Source organism: Geotrypetes seraphini, chromosome 7, assembly GCF_902459505.1.
Source record: "Geotrypetes seraphini chromosome 7, aGeoSer1.1, whole genome shotgun sequence".
NCBI classification, from domain to species: domain Eukaryota; kingdom Metazoa; phylum Chordata; class Amphibia; order Gymnophiona; family Dermophiidae; genus Geotrypetes; species Geotrypetes seraphini.
The window spans coordinates 47,745,765-47,763,332 of record NC_047090.1 but is presented as its reverse complement, the minus strand read 5'-3'; the positions used below and the strand labels follow the sequence as shown (position 1 = coordinate 47,763,332).

Below are 17,568 nucleotides of genomic sequence, written 5' to 3'. Positions count from 1 at the left end.
ACAGCCAGGGATGGAGCTTGACATAGTGATTCGGGAGTCTGTTCTAGGTGGCAGGTGCAAATTTTTTTGGTTTCGAAAATCATCTAACTATACGTCCTGGGGGGAGATCCAAGATGGCTGCTGTGGGCTGGGTGCGCTGAGCTGTTTGCGTCGGGTTGGCGACTCTTAACTCGGAAGTTTTCTTCACGCTGTGTACTTGCTATTATGCCCAAGAGAAGAGGCCGGAACGCTGCTACTGCTTCACGGCGTCCCGAAGTTCCCCCTCTTGGCAACATAGAGGAACTCCTGAGGCGAATGCAGGAGGTCTCTCGGACATCAGATGGCGGCCTGCTGAGGACACAGGGAGGCAAACCCATAGCTGCTCTCTAGGGCATGATGTTACGCTGAGCCCCGATATAAGGGCGCCGCCCCCACAACCTCAGATCACCAGCTCTCCCAGGGGTGGGGAAACCCCGGAGCCCAAGGTATTCTCTTCTTCAGAGGCAAGTTTGGAACTGGGAGAAGGTCTGGAAGTTGGGGCTCACAGTCAAGGAGCCCTAATGGATATACCTGGGGATAATCCATCTTTACAAGGGGGCGATGGCCAGGAGGCAAGCCCTGAAGAACATTCACAGAATGATGAGCACTCTACTATATTATAAGCTTCAATTTCTTTGGTTAAACCTGTGGAGGTAACCTTAGATTCCTTATGGGATCTTATTGCTGGCTTTGCAAAGTCTATTACCCCTAAATTTCAAGATTTGGAAGGGAAAATTACAAAACATACCAAAGAACTGAATGATTTAAGAAAGGAAATGACTAATTCAAATGCAATTATACAGAAATTTGAAAAGGAAACCTCCATGTCTAAACAACTTCAAGAGACTCTAATTAAAGATAATACCAACTTGAGAAGGAAAGTTGAAATGCTTGAGAACAATTCTCGTAGTAACAATTTAAGGTTAATTTTCCTAGACTTGAGCTGGTAACTCCTAGAGATATGCTTAAGAGATACTTAGTGGAAATTTTATACTTAGTGGAAATTTTAGAAGTATCAGAGGAAATGTTACCACCATTTTCACATGTTTATTATCTACCTGTTAAAGCTCGTAAAGAGCAGCAAAAAAATTTTGCTCAACAAACTTTAAATGTTTCAGAACTATTAGAGACCTCCGACAAAGACTTAGTATCACCAGCAACTTTGATTATAACTGTTGCGCTTCCGTTAGATAAAACATGGTTATTAAGACTTTTCTTTAAAAACAGACAAAAAATTTTTCTTCGTTGTAAAATACAGATGTTTCCTGATCTTACACGGGAGATGCAGAAGCGCCGCCGTGAATTTCTTCTTTTGGGGCTACCTTCTATTTGAGACATCCATGTAAATATATTGTGTGTTACCGCTCTGTTAAGTAGGTGTTCTTTGAACCATCTCAATTGACAACTTTTGTGGCAATGTCTCATCTGGATGGAGAAATACCTTAAGAACATAAACATGAGAACATAAGAAGTGCCATCCCCGGAACAGACCCTAGGTCCATCAAGTCCGGCGATCCGCACACGCGGAGGCCCCTCCAGGTGTACCCTAGCATAGTTTTAGTCCCCATATCACTCTGAGCTTCTCATAAGGAGAAGTGCATCTAGATTACCCTTAACCATGTCATTTTATGCCTCTCATAAGGAGATGTACAACCCCTGATTCCTGGACAAGGAAATGGGGAAAAGTACTTTTTAAAAGCAGGTAAAGTTGCCCATATGCAATTTAAAATATGTAAAATGCCATTTACATTCCCCACTTCTGAGTACTGCTTCTAGCTTTTCTGATTTCACAGCAGAAGCATGCTCTTATTTCAGGAAGACACTACATTTCTGGCCTCACCAGCTGAAAGTGTAATGAAAAACATTCTTTTGTTGCAACTGATTGCTTCATATAAAAGAAAGGCCAGTCTCACAGATACACAAATACTTCTGATGATACCTCAATCATGTGCCAACAAGGCATTATACAAACACACACACACACACACACACACATACATATACACACAACTGCCAAATGAAAATTTTGGGAATATTTCACTTTCAAAAAATAATAATAAAAAAATATTTAACTTATGCTTAATATAAATTATATACAAGATTCATAAACCTGAACAGAAGCTGGAAAACTACCTGATGAATTTACGATGAAACATTCAAACACTCAGGACCTTGAACCCTATATGATCAATATGGGATCTCACTTTCAGTGCTATAACTTCCAGTATCTTGCTATAATATATTGTATATTTCCTTGTTTTTGTTGGGGGTTTTTTTTTTCCGTTGTTTCTAAAATTTGGATCTAGAGAGAGGACTTGAGCATAAATAGTTAATTAATGTTTTCTTATTGGATGTATAATCAACTATGTTACTATTATTGTTTTCTGTACAAGTGTTACGCTTGAATCTTAAATTGAAAATCAATAAAGATTTAATTAATAAAAAACAAAACTATACGTCCTGCCGATCTGTTTGTCCAAGCCGTTAAATCGTCCATCTTTATACGACATTTTCATCCAACTTTTCATCCAAGTCAAAAATGCCTAGAACAAGCCCTTTTGGATGTGGGAGGGGTCTGCAAAGTGATGGACTGAACATCCAGACATGTCACCTAAATAGTGGGGTACCTTACAGGGCACTGCTGTGAACTTCACAAAAAGGGTGCCATGTCATCATCGCACTACAGCTCCCTTATAGGTCTCAGTGAGCCCCCCAAACCACCTCCAAAATCCCCTAGACCCACTTATCTACCACCACAATAGCCCTTATGGCTGCAGGAGTCACTTATACGCTAGTAAAAAAGGGTTTTGAGGTGTATAGGGGAGGGCACATGTTTCAATATCAATGCATGATTACAGGGGCTTATGGGCATGGGTCCACCTCTCTATGAGTCCCTAACCCACCCTCAAGACGGTTTAAGACGCCTCTGTGCAGCACGACTAGGCTTTCCTATGCCAGGCGATGATGGTCTGGAGGCTACATTTTAAAGGTGTGATTAATATTTTTATGGGGGTGGGGGTCGGTGATCACTGGGGTAGTGTGTGGGGGTCTGTATTATGTGTTTGCAGTGCTTATCTGGTCACATTAGGTGGGTTTTTGTGACTTAGACCATGTTTTAAATGGTCTAAGTCACAACGTCCAAGTTCCGTCAATCCTGTTCTGTATACTTTCGGTTATACATGCAGTACGACTAAGTCTAAACCTGCCCACGTCCCGCCCAAATCCCACCCTCAACACTCTTCCTGAAACGCCCCGTTTAACTATGGTGGTTCAGCGGCACTATGAAGGCCTAGGTCGTTTAGAAATACGTCCAAAACCCGGTTTGATTATCGGCACTTGGACGTCTTTCGTTTATGATCGTCCAAGTGCCGACTTAGGCTGGATTTTGGACATTTTTCTCTTTCGATTATGAGCCCCATAGCATCTTGCTATTCAAAGTGAAAGACGAAATTAAGATACTTCACACACTGTTTATCCTTCTGTTCAGATCTTACCAGTAGCAGGAATGCTTTCTGTGGATGTTTTTGCCAGGTACTAGTGACCTGGATTGTGCCACCGTGAGAACAGGTTACTGGGCTTGATGGATCTTTGGTCTGACCCAGTAAGGCTATTCTTATGTTCTTATGTTTAACACTTACTTTGAGTAAACAAAGCAGAAAGTCCAAAAAGAAAGGCAACAAAACATATATTGGAACTTATATATATTGCTACAAGAAAGACATAGTTCCACAGAAAACACCTACCGTCCCAGTGTTTCATAGTAACGCGTCCTAGTTCAATAAGAAGGCATAGAGGGGGAAAAAAAGGAAAGAACAAATCACTAATAGAATAACATTCACTAATCTCATTAGCTTTATGAAGGAAGATTGCTGGGAGCAGTGCTATTTGAAACCGTGATTTAGAGTTTCTAATTCTTAAGCGATTGGCTTTCGTACTGTTCATGTACATTCAGATGATGGTAGACCCTTGATGTAGGCAGATAGGCCAAAACACAATTTGTGTCGAGTCCTTTCTTCATGAATCTTATGTACTTGTTTTATTCCAATAAACACTGCTGAATTGCATTGAACCCCCTTCTTTGCGGGGTGTTCAGTTTGGTCATCTCTGGTCCTTTTTTACTGTTTGGTTTGGGTGGAGTTCTTTCCTCCTCTTTTTGTGTTTCAGAACAATTATCTTCATCAATGCCTCCTATAGGATTACTCCCAAGTAACTTTACTGGTGGCGGGACAAAAGTGCGTGAGACAAACGTACGCTGACATTTGAGAGCGGACAATTGAGCACAAGACTTCAGCGCGCCACTCTAAAAGCTTATTTTAAAGGGCTTTACTTAATACTGTTCACGCTGCAGTGTTGGGGGGCGTAACCCCCACATTATACAGAAAACTTAACTTTTTACCTATTTTTTTCAGGGAAAAGTTAAGTTTTCTGTATAATGGAGGGGTTACAACCCCCCAAAACCACCCCCAAAGGCAGCGCCAACACTATTAAGTAAAGTGTGTGGGGGAGGGTTCCCCCTCAGCCTCCGTCGGAACCCTTTAAAATAAGCTTTAGAGCGGCGCGCTGAAGTCTTGCTCAAATGTCCACTATCAAATGTAAGCGCACGTTTGTCTCGCGTGCTTCTGACTGTGAACCAACTTTACTAGATCTTCTGGGCTCAGTAGTCTGATCAAGATTCAAGCCCGTCAGGTCAGTTCTCCCTCCCTCTTTCGTACCCTGTCACTTTCCCTTCTCTCTTTTTAACTTCTTACTCTTGCGTCTTCAAATTCTCATTCATACCCTTTCCTTTCGCTCCCTGCACCTAGCCCTTCATCTCCCAAATCATTTTCCCTCCCCCTGCCTTTCTTGAAATTTTCATCTCAACCCCCTCATCTTTCTTTGTTTTCTCTCCATTCTCTCTCCCCCCTTTTCACATCACCTTGTGAAGCTCATACATCAGTGTTTCTGAACCTGCATTTGGACTGCTGTAGCCTTCATTGTTGGGTCACAGCGTTTCGTCAGATGAGGAAGACATGTCTGTGAGAGTATGCCACAGGTGTGTGATTGAATTTTGGGTTAAACTTGGAAAGAGTGTTAATGAAACTCTTCAAAATGTTCCCAACCCTGAAAAAACAACTGCGTGGAAAGAAGTTCTCTTCAGATGAAGTGAAAAACTCCATAGCCGCAGCGATAAAAGTGAAGTCACAAAAAAGTCTATTGTATGTGTTTGAATCATTTCTACTACACAGGTCCTGGACCTGTTGGGCTGCTGCGCGAGCGGACTGCTGGGCACGATGGACCTCTGGTTTGACCCAGCAGAGGCACTTCTTCTTATGTTCTTAAATTACATTACATTACATTACATTAGTGATTTCTATTCCGCTTGTGCCTTGCGGTTCTAAGCGGATTACAAATTAGAAGACTGGACATTTCCAGTAGCATTGTAGTACATAGAATCAAGAATGTGTCAAGTTACAATTGTTAGTCTGGACATTTCCAGGAGAATTGAAAGCAAATAGTAGATAGTGATAGGTTGTTTTGATGAATAGAAATAATACAGTCAGGATTCAGAAGTGTTGCTATGGTGGTGGTGGTGGTGGTGGTGGTCATGAGAGTATTTTCTAATACTATTGTGAGGTTATGATGATGGGAAGTGTTTTTTTGAAGAGATGAGTTTTGATTTCTTTTCGGAATACTTTAATGTCTATTGATTTGATCAGTAGATTGGAGATGGTAGTATCGATCTTTGCTGCCTGTGTCGCTAAAAGGCTGTCGTATAGTTTCTTTCGTCGTGTTCCATTGAGAGGGGGGTAAATGAATAGGCTCTGAGTTCTCCTTAATCTGTGTGAGAGGTTACGGTGTAGTCTGTTGTTTAGGTAGCTGGGTGCTGTTCCGTGTATTACTTTGTATAGTAGACAGTAGAATTTGAACTGGGATCTTGCTTTTATTGGTAGCCAGTGTGAGTCTAGGTATGCGTTGGTGATGTGGTCATATTTGCCGAGGGAGTAGATGAGTCTGAGGGCTGCATAACTGTATTGAAGGTGAAGGATGCTACTTTGAAAAAAGAAAAATGATCAGATCCTGGGGAAAATCACACAAAAAACAGTGGGAACGGACAAGGAACACTCCACAAAAGATCACTGATGTAAAAAAGGGTCTTGTTTAGTCCAATAAAGGACATACACAGCACTGTGTTTCGGCGAATCAAAATGCCTGCATCAGGGGTCACTGTAGTGTTGTAATCCACAGATAACAAGTCCTTTGTTAGTACAAAGCTGGGTTGATCAAACACAACAAAAAGACGATTTTGAACCCATGGGGTTTTATTTGTCCTGTTGGACTTTTGGTGGTTGTCAGATCCTGTGGAGTCATCTGATTCTGATTTTTTTTAAACCCCAGTCTCATTACTTTTCAATCAGCCCTCGTATTTTGTTTAGCAAGGTAGTGGATATATTATTTATTTTATTTTTATTTATTCAATTTTCTATACCGTTTTCCCAGGAGAGCTCAGAACGGTTTGCATGAGTTTATTCAGGTACTCAAGCATTTTTCCCTGTCCTGGCAGGCTCACAATCTATCTAAAGTACCTAGGGCAACGGGGGGATTAAGTGACTTGCCCAGGGTCACAAGGAGCAGCGAGGGTTTTAACTCACAACCCCAGGGCGCTGAGGCTGTAGCTTTAACCATTGCGCCACACTCTCCCCAACCTCCAAATTCAGAAGAAACCAACAGTGACAGCTATGCACATTAGCATATACTGCACATCAACTTTTGTTTCCCTTATAGCTTATATACTTTCTTCGATGGGGATTGCCTTACCTTCTTGAACTGAGCTTCCAGGAACCTCCATGTGTACGAAGGGCTGGAGTGAGTGGTCTGCCATGGCCCTCCACTGTGCAGACAGTGCTCTGGTAACCAGCCAGGTGGGGGAAACGAGCCAAAGCAGTATTGTTAGCATTGTTAATGTTGGCATTTGAGCCAGAGGAAGAGTAGCTGCTAGGGGTGAAAGTTGAGTCCACAAGTTTTTCATGGGATGGAGAGTCTGTGTCCGTTTGGCTATTCACAGTTTTGTTGATATGTAATGGGCGCTGAGTGGTGAAAGTTTGGGGAAAGGAGCTCCTGCCGTCACTCTGGTAGTAGCCAACATGGTTTCCAAACAGTCCACCAGCCCTCTGTAAAAAAGAAAAACCCAAAAAGAGATAACATTTTCCCTCAACAACGTTAACAGAGTCTTATACTGTGTCCAACACTGGTCTCCCTACCTAAAGAAGAATATAAAACTGCTGGAGAGGGTGCAGAGGTGAGCAACGAAGCTGGTAAAAGGTATGGAGAACTTGAACTACAAAGAACGACTTAGAAAACTGGGACTGTTCTCCCTTGAGATGAGGAGACTGCGAGGGGATCTGATTGAGACTTTTAAAATAATAAAAGGAATTGACAAGATAGAGCAGGAACAAAAGTTATTTATGATGTCAAATGTGACTAGGACAAGAGGTCATGGACTGAAGCTGAGGGGGGACAAGCCCAGGACAAATGCCAGGAAGTTCTGCTTCACACAGCGAGTGGTGGACATCTGGAATGCTCTCCCGGTGGAGATTGCTGCGGAACCCACCGTTCTAGGATTTAAGGGCAAGTTAGATGCACATCTCCTCAAAAGATGCATAGAAGGATACGGGTGACTAAGTTTTCGCCAGGTTACACCTGGCTGGGCCTCCGCGTGAGTGGATCACCGGACTTGATGGACCCAGGGTCTGATCCGGAGATGGCAATTCTTATGCTTTTATATGTTCTGATATTCAGCTATGCACTGAGCATTGCTGACTACATAAGATCATATTGGTAGGATAACAGATTGGATATCAAACTGCTGAGTTCACTATAATTCTTTCTCAGGTTCCAGGGGGCATAGTAATGTTGTCTGCCAATTAAGAAGAAAGTAGCTTTCTGAACTCCATTTCTTTCTTTACATATAAGAAAAATGCTGGCTAATGAGAGCAAGGAGGCTAATATGAGCAAGGAGGCTAACCAGAATTTACCCAGATATGTCCCTACTTTTCAAAATTTCCCACCAAATAACTTTTGGCTAGACAAGTCAATGTTTGATCAAAACTTATTCATAGAGGCTTAACCAGTCTGTGTATGCATACCAATGATTAATTTCACTTAGAAATCCCCTGTGTTTATCCCATGTTTCTAGAATTGTCTCTACCACCTCCACCAGGAGGCTGTTCCATGAATCCACCACCCTTTCCATGAAGAAGTATTTTGTCAGGTTACTCACAACTCTGCCCCTCTCACTTTCATCCTGTACCCTCTCATCCTGTACCCTTTCATCCTGTACCCTATCTTTTAACTGAAATATATTTGCCTCTATCATATCTCCCCTTCCCCACTTCTCTTCTTTAAGTCGGTCCCCTATACACTTATGACAAAGACCATCGACCATTTGAGTAGCCGCCCTCTAGAATAACTCCATCCTGTTTATATCATTTTGAATGTGTGGCCTCCAGAACAGTACACAGTACTACATAAAGTCTCACTAGAGACTTATACAAAGGCATTATCACCTCTTTCTTCTTGCCGGCCATGGAAAATCTGGGAAGTGAGTTTTCAAATTAGTCAGTTGCTCTCTGGCTAACTCTATCTGGATTTCTGAACCACAGTGATAGCAGTCCTATCCATATATCTCTTCAAATATCTGCTTCAAGATATCCAGATAACATATATATTTTAAGCAGATTCAGCCCTACTGAATATAAAAAAAAGGTAAAGCATTCAACCACATAAAAAGGCAATTGTATTACTGAGTTCCTGCTATTCTGTAAAAGTGTGCATAAGATACATAGCACATAAATGTAAGAAAGGCATTTACATGGGTGAAACATGGGAGGGGCATGGGTGGAGCTACCACTTATGCAAACCACTTACAGAATAGAGTAAGTTAAATGTATCCTTACCACTTATGCATCCTTGCAGTTACATCAGCTACATAAATGTTAGGCGTACCGTTGTCAGGGTTATGTTCAGTGGCGAACCGAGGTCGGTTAGTACCCAATTGCCGTGCGACCCCCCCCACTTTCTCCCACTGCTTGAGCACCCCACCCACCCTCCGTGTACCTCTTGAAATGTTCGCCAATGCGAGTAACATCTGCCACCTGCTGCTCGTACTGGCTATGGCTCCCTTCTAATGTCACTTCCTGGTCTTGCGACTAGGAAGTGATGTCAGAAGGAGTAGAGGCTGGCACTAGGAGCAAGTGGAAGATGCTGCTCGCACCGGTGAATGTTTAAGGAGGTATGCAGGAGGGCAGAGAGGGGGACAGGTACCAGTGCCCCCCCACTAAGATGGGACCTGGTAAGGTTCCCCCTCACCCCTTTACTACGCCACTGGTTATGTTACAGAATAGACTTTCATCTACAAGAAGATGATTAGTTACAGTACTATAAATATTCTTGAAGAAATAGCTTATTTCCCCTGACATAGCATTGAGTGTTTATTGATCTATATTCAGTGAAAAAGAATGAGGACCACACTACATACCCGGAAGATGTCATCTTCGGATGCAGCAGATACGGCTTCTTTCATGGCCTTGTCCATCTCCTCCTCTGCTGTAAGATCACCTGAGATCGCTCGCCGGATCTCTGGACCAATGTCATGCAATGTGCGCAGGCCAGCCTTGGAGAAAACATATCACATGGCTTTTAACATAAGATTCGCAAAGTAAGTTTGTACACTAGTAATTGATATTATTTATATGTTTTATATCGTTCTTACCATAAAGAATCAAAAAAATAAATTGTGTTATAATTTATGCTAACCACATTTCAGTGGTCAGGGCCACTATAATCCGCAGGTGCCAAGTTTCAGTGGTGGTAGCAACTATGTTAATTTAAATGTCAGGGCCAGCATTCAAATTAATATATAAATGGGGCCGATATTCAGAGTGATTTAACCAGCCAAAAACAGCCCCTAGCCAGTTACATTGATTGTTTGGGGCTATCTGCTGATATTCAGTGGCACTTAACCAGATAGAGCCTGATTCCCGAAGTGGTCTGCCACTGGCAGACACCACTCAAGAATTGCATTTTTTTTTTTTTAGCATAGGCACCTTGAATGCAGGCCAGCATTTTAAAGGCCTATATTTATGGCACCAGGGCAAACCACGCCCACGCCGACTTTAGGCATCCATAAGCATCTCTATGCACCTCTAGGTGTGAGACAGGTGCCTAAGAATGGCACCTGCAGTTTTTCAAAAACATGTGTCCCCTTGTCATATGAGGCGATAATTTGTGGTACGTTACTCCATGTTAAACCTACTTTAGATAGATATAAAAGTCGCCTTTTCCTGATCTTGACAGGAATAGGGGTTCAACTGATTACTCATAATTGGAAAAGCCATGATAGGATTAATTTTACTTTTTGGTGGGTAACTGTGTGTACCACATATAAGTATGAAAGGATGATGGCGGAACGTTGGGGGAATAATAAGTCCTTTAATGATGTATGGAGTCCATTGACTAATTTTGTTGCATTATAATTAGGGTCATGTTTGTTTCTTTTTTTCATTAGATTCTTTGCACATCCAGGGAGGGTGGGGAATGTATTTTGAAGAGGTAACTTATTTCATTATAATATTGAAATTATATCATATGTATTATTGTTTAAATAATAAGTTAAGGAGGGGAGGAAATGACTGTTAATGTAATAATTGTATAGTTAATAGTGTGTCTTTGTGCAGTTTTTCTGATTTATCATTTGTATTGCACTATCAAAGTTTGAAAATCAATAAAGATTTACAAAAAAAACAAACAAAACAAAACATGTGTCCCGATTGTTTTGTTAGATGGCAGTAGGACGCCTACCACTGCCTAACTTCAGGACGCCATTTGGAGAATTTGTCCCTTAGTGCCGCTGAATATCAACATAGACCACTAAACTCATAGCCAGCTATTTTGTAGACGGTCCATGGGCGGAGTTGGCACTTAACTGCCTAAGGGGCTCATATTCAAAAAATATAAACGTCCAAAAAGTGTTCTGAATTGGCACTTGGACGTCCTAATCGCCAGGACATCCAAGTACTGATAATCGAAACTGCCTTTCTGGATGTCTAGCGAAGTATCCTGGCCTCTGTGCGTCCAGGGCTCGAGATGGGCATGGTGGAGGCGTGTTATGGGTGGGCTTTGAGTGTGCATAAGGGTGGGTTAGACTTGGAAATCTTGCAGCGATATTCAAATGTTTTTTGCAAGACGTCCTGGACGGAGCTAGACTTGTTTTAGAAGCATCTAAGAGCCATAAAGGTGCCCAGACTGCCCAGATGAGCACTACATGCATCAAGGTAAGACACCCCCACACTCTCCCAGTGCTCACTGACACCCTTCCACCACACAAAAATGAGAACAAAAAGGTACATACTTGGCTCTAGAGCAGCAGCATCTGGTATGGGAAACCCTAGCAGTGCATCAGGTATATAGAGTTACCTCGTGGGTGGGCTACTGACAACTGGGGAGTCGTGAGGGAGGATGTCAATAGATCAGCCATAGAGAGGAGGACCCAGGCCCATAAGGCACTCTAACCACAACATCTATGGTATTAAGTATGAGCCTATCAAAACCCACTCAAACCCTACTATACTGACATATAGGTGCCACCTGAAGTCATAAGAGCTATTGGGGTGATACACATGTGGGTATATTAGGTTTTGAGGGGCTCACCACAAATTATAAGGGGGTTATGCTGAGATATACATCTAACATCCTTTATGTGAAGTTCACAGCAGTGCCCTCTAAGGTGCCCCACTGCTCTGTTGGGATATCTATGTGGCCAATCTATTACTATGCTGGCCCTCCCACATCCAAATGGTCTGGATCAGGATGTTTTGAACATGGCCATTTTTGTATTTAAAAACAGATGTCCTTAAGGCCAAGACATAGTAACATAGAAACATAGTAACATAGTAGATGATGGCAGATAAAGACCCGAATGGTCCATCCAGTCTGCCCAACCTGATTCAATTTAAATTTTTTAAATGTTTTCTCTTAGCTATTTCTTTTTTTTTTTAAATTTTTTATTCATTTTCATATCTTACATCAAGTGTAAAATAATTATCACAAATAATGCCATTTTTCTATTAATTATACACCACTTAATGTTGGGTGGGGGGAGGGTTTCAAGTGTAGGGTTTATGATCTTATAATGAATAATGGGCTTTAAGGGAGGGTGGGGGGAGGGTTATAATTCTATCTATAGGATATAATGATAAGTTGTTCAAGTGGTCAAATTAATAGTGTTTATTTCTGTACACTTGATGAAAGTTTAAAAATCAATAAAGAATTTTAAAAAAAAAAATTTTTTTTTTTTTATAATTCTTTATTCATTTTCATATTTTACATGAAGTGTACAAAATATTGAGTTACAACTAATGAATACACAATATCACTTTTATATCTATTACATAATATTCTGAACAAATTTTTTTTATCCCCTCTCCCACCCCCCACCCTTCAAGTACTTTCCAATCACCTTATACATATTGTATACCATATTATAACATGTTATGTAAAATTATTTTCCCTACCCCCCCTCCATGTGTGCCATAAAGAAGACAAGAAAAAGAAGAAAAGAAGAAGATAAATCCTATTATTCATTCAGTACAATACTTTGTCAATGGCCCCCATATTTTTATAAATTTAGGATATGTCCCTCTTTGTATTGCTATTACTCTTTCCATTTTGAATATATGACAAATTGTATTCCACCAAAATGTATAATTAAGGTTACTATGATTCTTCCAGTTATTGGTTATATGCTGAATGGCAACCCCTGTCATGACTAGTAAAAGCTTGTTATTTTCTGGTGAAATTTGACTTTTTTTTCTCATCATCATTCCAAATAACACTGTATCATATGATATTGCTACATGATTTTCCATCAATTTATTAATTTGTGGCCAAATTGCATTCCAAAAACTTTTAATGTAGGGACAATGATCCAACGTCCCAGGTTCCAGATTACAGTGCCAGCATTTATTGGACTTAGAACTATCTAATTTTTGCAAACGTGTAGGGGTCCAAAAAGCTCTTGAACCAAGTTTGTCTCATAGATGCTGACACTGTACATCTCATTCTCCAAGACCAAATTAGTGGCCATTGAGATGCAGTAATTTGATGCTTAATCTCAATGCTCCAAATGTCTCTTATTTTTAATTTTTTCTTCTTAGCTATTTCTGGGCAAGAATCCATAGCTCTACCCGGTACTGTGCTTCGGTTCCTACTGCCGAAATCTCCATTAAAACCTACTCCAGCCCATCTACACCCTCCCAGCCATTGAAGCCCTCCCCAGCCCATCCTCCACCAAACGGCCATATACAGACACAGACCGTGCAAGTCTGCCCAGTACTGGCCTTAGTTCAATATTTACTATTATTTTCTGATTCTAGATCCTCTGTGTTCATCCCACACTTCTTTGAACTCGGTCACCATTTTCCTCTCCACTACCTCTCTCGGGAGCGCATTTCAGGCATCCACCACCCTTTCCGTAAAGTAGAATTTCCTAACATTGCCTTTGAATCTACCACCCCTCAACCTCAAATTATGTCCTCTGGTTTTATCATTTTCCTTTCTCTGGAAAAGATTTTGTTCTATGTTAATACCCTTCAAATATTTAAATATCTGAATCATATCTCCCCTGTCCCTCTAGGGTATACATATTCAGGGCTTCCAGTCTCTCCTCATACGTCTTCTGGCGCAAGCCTCCTATCATTTTCGTTGCCCTCCTCTGGACCACTTCAAGTCTTCTTACATCCTTTGCCAGATACGGTCTCCAAAACTGAACACAATACTCCAAGACGTTCATATATGTCATAAAAAAAAAATTTTGGATGTCTAGTGGTTTTGAAAATGGATGTTTCTCCACTCCAATATTCGGACATCTTGCAGGATACAAACACACGTTTGAAAATGCCCTCCACGACTGCCTTTTACTAAGTCACGAGAGCAAGTACTGAGTGGCAAATTCTTGGACACCCGGTCAATCCCTATGGGTGTTGGAGCATGTAATACGTTGGCCTGCGCTATCAGGTTTAGTAAAAGAGAGGGTAAGTTTGGCAGTTAAAGCAGACTGTTTAATAATACAATGTAGCTTATCTAATTAAGTGCTGAATATCGCACTTAACCGCATAAGAGATAGATAACCACATAAACCTGGATATTCAGTACCGATGCCTGGACATGGCCCAGCATTGAATATCCAGGAATAATGATGGGGGTGGCTAAAAAAAAACCACTCACCACTACTGGATGAATATCAACCCCCTTTAGAATTAGTGCCAATATTAGGATCATTTTCAAAATACAAAAACGTGCAAAAAAAAATCTAAATCGGCACTCAGATGTTTTCCTCGGCATAACATCCAAGTGCTGCGTTTTGAAACAAATATTTTAAACGTCTTGCGGGACATTCACCCTCCAGCACATCAAAGTAATAAAGGGGTATGTTAGAGGTGTGTTTTGGGTGGGATTTGGGCCGACTTTTGATCAGCTTTGTCTTGGATGTCTTGCAGCAATAATCAAACCTTTCACAAGACATCCTAGATGGAACTAGATCTCTTTTAGAAGCATCTAAGTGTAAAAAAAGGAACCCAAACTGACCAAATGACCACTGGATACATTAAGATATGACCTCTTCACACTCTCCCAGTGTTCACTGACCCCCATCCCACCTCCCTAATATGTGAATGAAACAGTACTGTCCACACCTGTGTCTAGAACAGAAGAACCTGGTACTGGAAAGCCTAGTAGAGCTCCACACAGGCGTCTTAAGTAGCCAGATGAGTGGGCTAGTTAACCATAGAGAGGAGCAGCCAGACCCATAAGCCACTCTAACCACAACATTTATGGTAGAAAGTATGAGCACACCCAAAACCTATTATACTGCCATATACATGCTACCTACAGCCATTAAGAGCTATTTGGGTGGTAGATATGTGGGTATGGTAGGTTTGGGGGGAGGTTTGGAGGGCTTAGCATAAATTATAAGGGGTATGTGGTGAGATGTATATCTGGTATCCTTTATGTGAAGTTCACAGTAGTGCCCTCTAAGGCAGGGGTCCCCAAAGTCTCTCCTTGAGGGCTGAATCCAGTCGGGTTTTCAGGATTTCCCCAATCAAGTTTCAAGTTTCAAGTTTATTAGGTTGTTTGTTGAATCGCTTAATCAAATTTCTAAGCGATTTACAATAAAATATACACATATGAAAACGAAAACATTACATACAATTTATCAATTATAACAAAAACAAAGGGAAAGAGAGGGAGAAATACATTTTTTATAGTAAAGAAAGAACATACAGGGAAAACACATAAGGAATTTAAAAAATAAGTGAAAAATAATTAACTAGAATAACACTATATAATAAAATTTACTTAGTTTAAAAATGCGTCTTTAAATAAAAAGGTTTTTAATTCGCTTTTAAATTTCCCAAACACTTTCTCCTCCCGTAAAAACATAGGAAGCGCATTCCAGATCTGGGGAGCTGTACATGAGAAGATAAATTGTCTTCTTGTGCCTATTACTTTTAACGTAGGAACTGATAAAAGATTCCGTTCACTAGATCTTAAAGTTCTTTTAACAGAGTATGGAATAAGTAGTCTGAATAAAAATGCTGGAGTCTTATTTTCTAATGTTTTAAAGATAATAGTACATAATTTATGTGTAATTCTGTGTATGACTGGAAGCCAATGAGCCTTTTTAAGGAGAGGTGTCACATGATCGAATTTTTTAGATTTTGTTATTAATTTAATAGAAGCATTTTGAATAATTTGTAAACGTTTAATTTCTTGTAACGTAATTCCTGTAAATAATGAATTACAGTAATCGATTTTAGACATCACCAGAGAGTGAATAAGAATATTAAGTGCTCTAGGACAAAGGAATTTAGAAATGGATCGAATTTTCCGCAATCTATAGAAGGTGGTTTTAACAATACTACTAATGTGATCATGATAATTGAGTTTATTATCAAAAATTACTCCTAGAATTTTAGTATTTTTAACTAATTGAAGAGGAATATTTTGAATCATAATAGGAGTAACTAAAGAAAAGTTTTCCTTCCAAGGAAACAGCATAATGTTTGTTTTTTTAATATTGAGAGCCAACCTGTTTTTGTCCAGCCAATGATGAATTTGCTCCAGTTTCTCATTAATTGTCAGAATTTCATTTATATTGTTATTATTTAGAGGGTACAATAATTGAATATCATCAGCATAGGCAAAAACATGAAATCCTATAGATTGACATAATGTCAACAGAGGTGCCAAAAATATATTAAAAAGTAAAGGTGAAAGAATTGATCCCTGAGGAACCCCATATGATATTTGTGAAATAGAAGAAGAAGAATCATTGAAGATTACTGTAGATGTGCGATTACTGAAGTAAGATGTAAACCATGCTAGAACATCATCTGTAACCCCAATAGATTGAAGTCTAGCAAGGAGTAATTCGTGATCAATCGTATCAAACGCTGCTGAGAGATCAAGAGATGTTAAAAGCACCGATTGATGATGATCCAAGAAATATTGAATTGAAGTTGTCATACCAATTAGTGAATGTTCTGTACTATGGTGTTGTCTAAAACCGGTTTGATTAGGATGTAACACATTTGTTTGCTCAACAAACTCTGAAATTTGCTTAAAGACGATTTTTTCTGTTAACTTTGCTAAAAATGGAATGTTGGATATTGGTCTAAAGTTAGACAAATCATCATGATTGGCATTTTTATCTTTAAGAATAGGTCGAATAACTGATTTTTTCCAATCTAGAGGAACTGTTTGTTGTTTTAAACTTTCTGTTACTAATACATGAATCCAAGGTCCAAAGATGTCAAAGTATTTTTTAAGAAGAAATGGTGGTATTGAATCTGCTTTTGAACTTTTGATATTCAGAGTTTGAAGAGTAATTTCAATCTCCTTAAGGCTCGGTATTTTAAATTTTGAACATTTTGAAAATAATACATCTTGGTCAATCTGATCTAATTCCATTTGAACATTAGCATTATTAAAGGTTTTCCTTATGTTTGAAATTTTTTCATTAAAATAGTCAGAGAGTTCTTGGGCAGTGGGAATTTTACTATTTAAATCAAATTGTTTTTTATTATTTGGTGTGATATTATTGAGAATAGAATATAGAATAGAAGGGTTTTTAGCTTTAAATATTTTCTCTGAATAATATTTCATTTTTGTTTGATTTATTCTTGCTTTATAGAATTCTGAATGTTCTTTGAAAGATGTAAAATTAATTTGAGTTTTATTATTCCTCCATCTTCGTTCAAGGGTTCTTAATTGTCTTTTGAGAAGTAAAAGTTCTGCAGAGAACCATGGATTACAAACTTTACGGGCAGAGATGGTTTTAGTTTGAATCGGACTCAAAGTATCTAATGTAGTTTGAATAGTCATATTCCATTTATTGTATAGTTCATCTATTGCGCTAAGGGAGGATTCGGAGAGGTCAAGATCCCATGCCGCTTGTAGAGATTCGGATGAGAGATCCTTGAAATCTCTATAACTAATTTTTTGGCGTTTAATTTT

At 39.8% G+C, this 17,568-nt stretch overlaps 1 protein-coding gene across 22 annotated transcripts in view; it reads right to left on the bottom strand.

Annotated features, from left to right (window-relative positions):
• Positions 1-17,568, bottom strand: part of CACNA1C (calcium voltage-gated channel subunit alpha1 C) — a 1,333,094-nt gene that overhangs the window by 16,110 nt on the left and 1,299,416 nt on the right. For 12 of the 22 annotated variants that reach the window (XM_033951116.1, XM_033951120.1, XM_033951113.1 and 9 more), the window contains 3 exons: positions 9,533-9,667; positions 6,814-7,166; positions 3,762-3,788 (listed from right to left, as the gene is read on the bottom strand). In XM_033951116.1, the coding sequence (XP_033807007.1) occupies positions 3,762-3,788; positions 6,814-7,166; positions 9,533-9,667 (515 nt within the window). The remainder of the gene's footprint in view (positions 1-3,761; positions 3,789-6,813; positions 7,167-9,532; positions 9,668-17,568) is intronic. The other 10 variants (XM_033951118.1, XM_033951122.1, XM_033951117.1 and 7 more) reach the window with 1 other exon arrangement.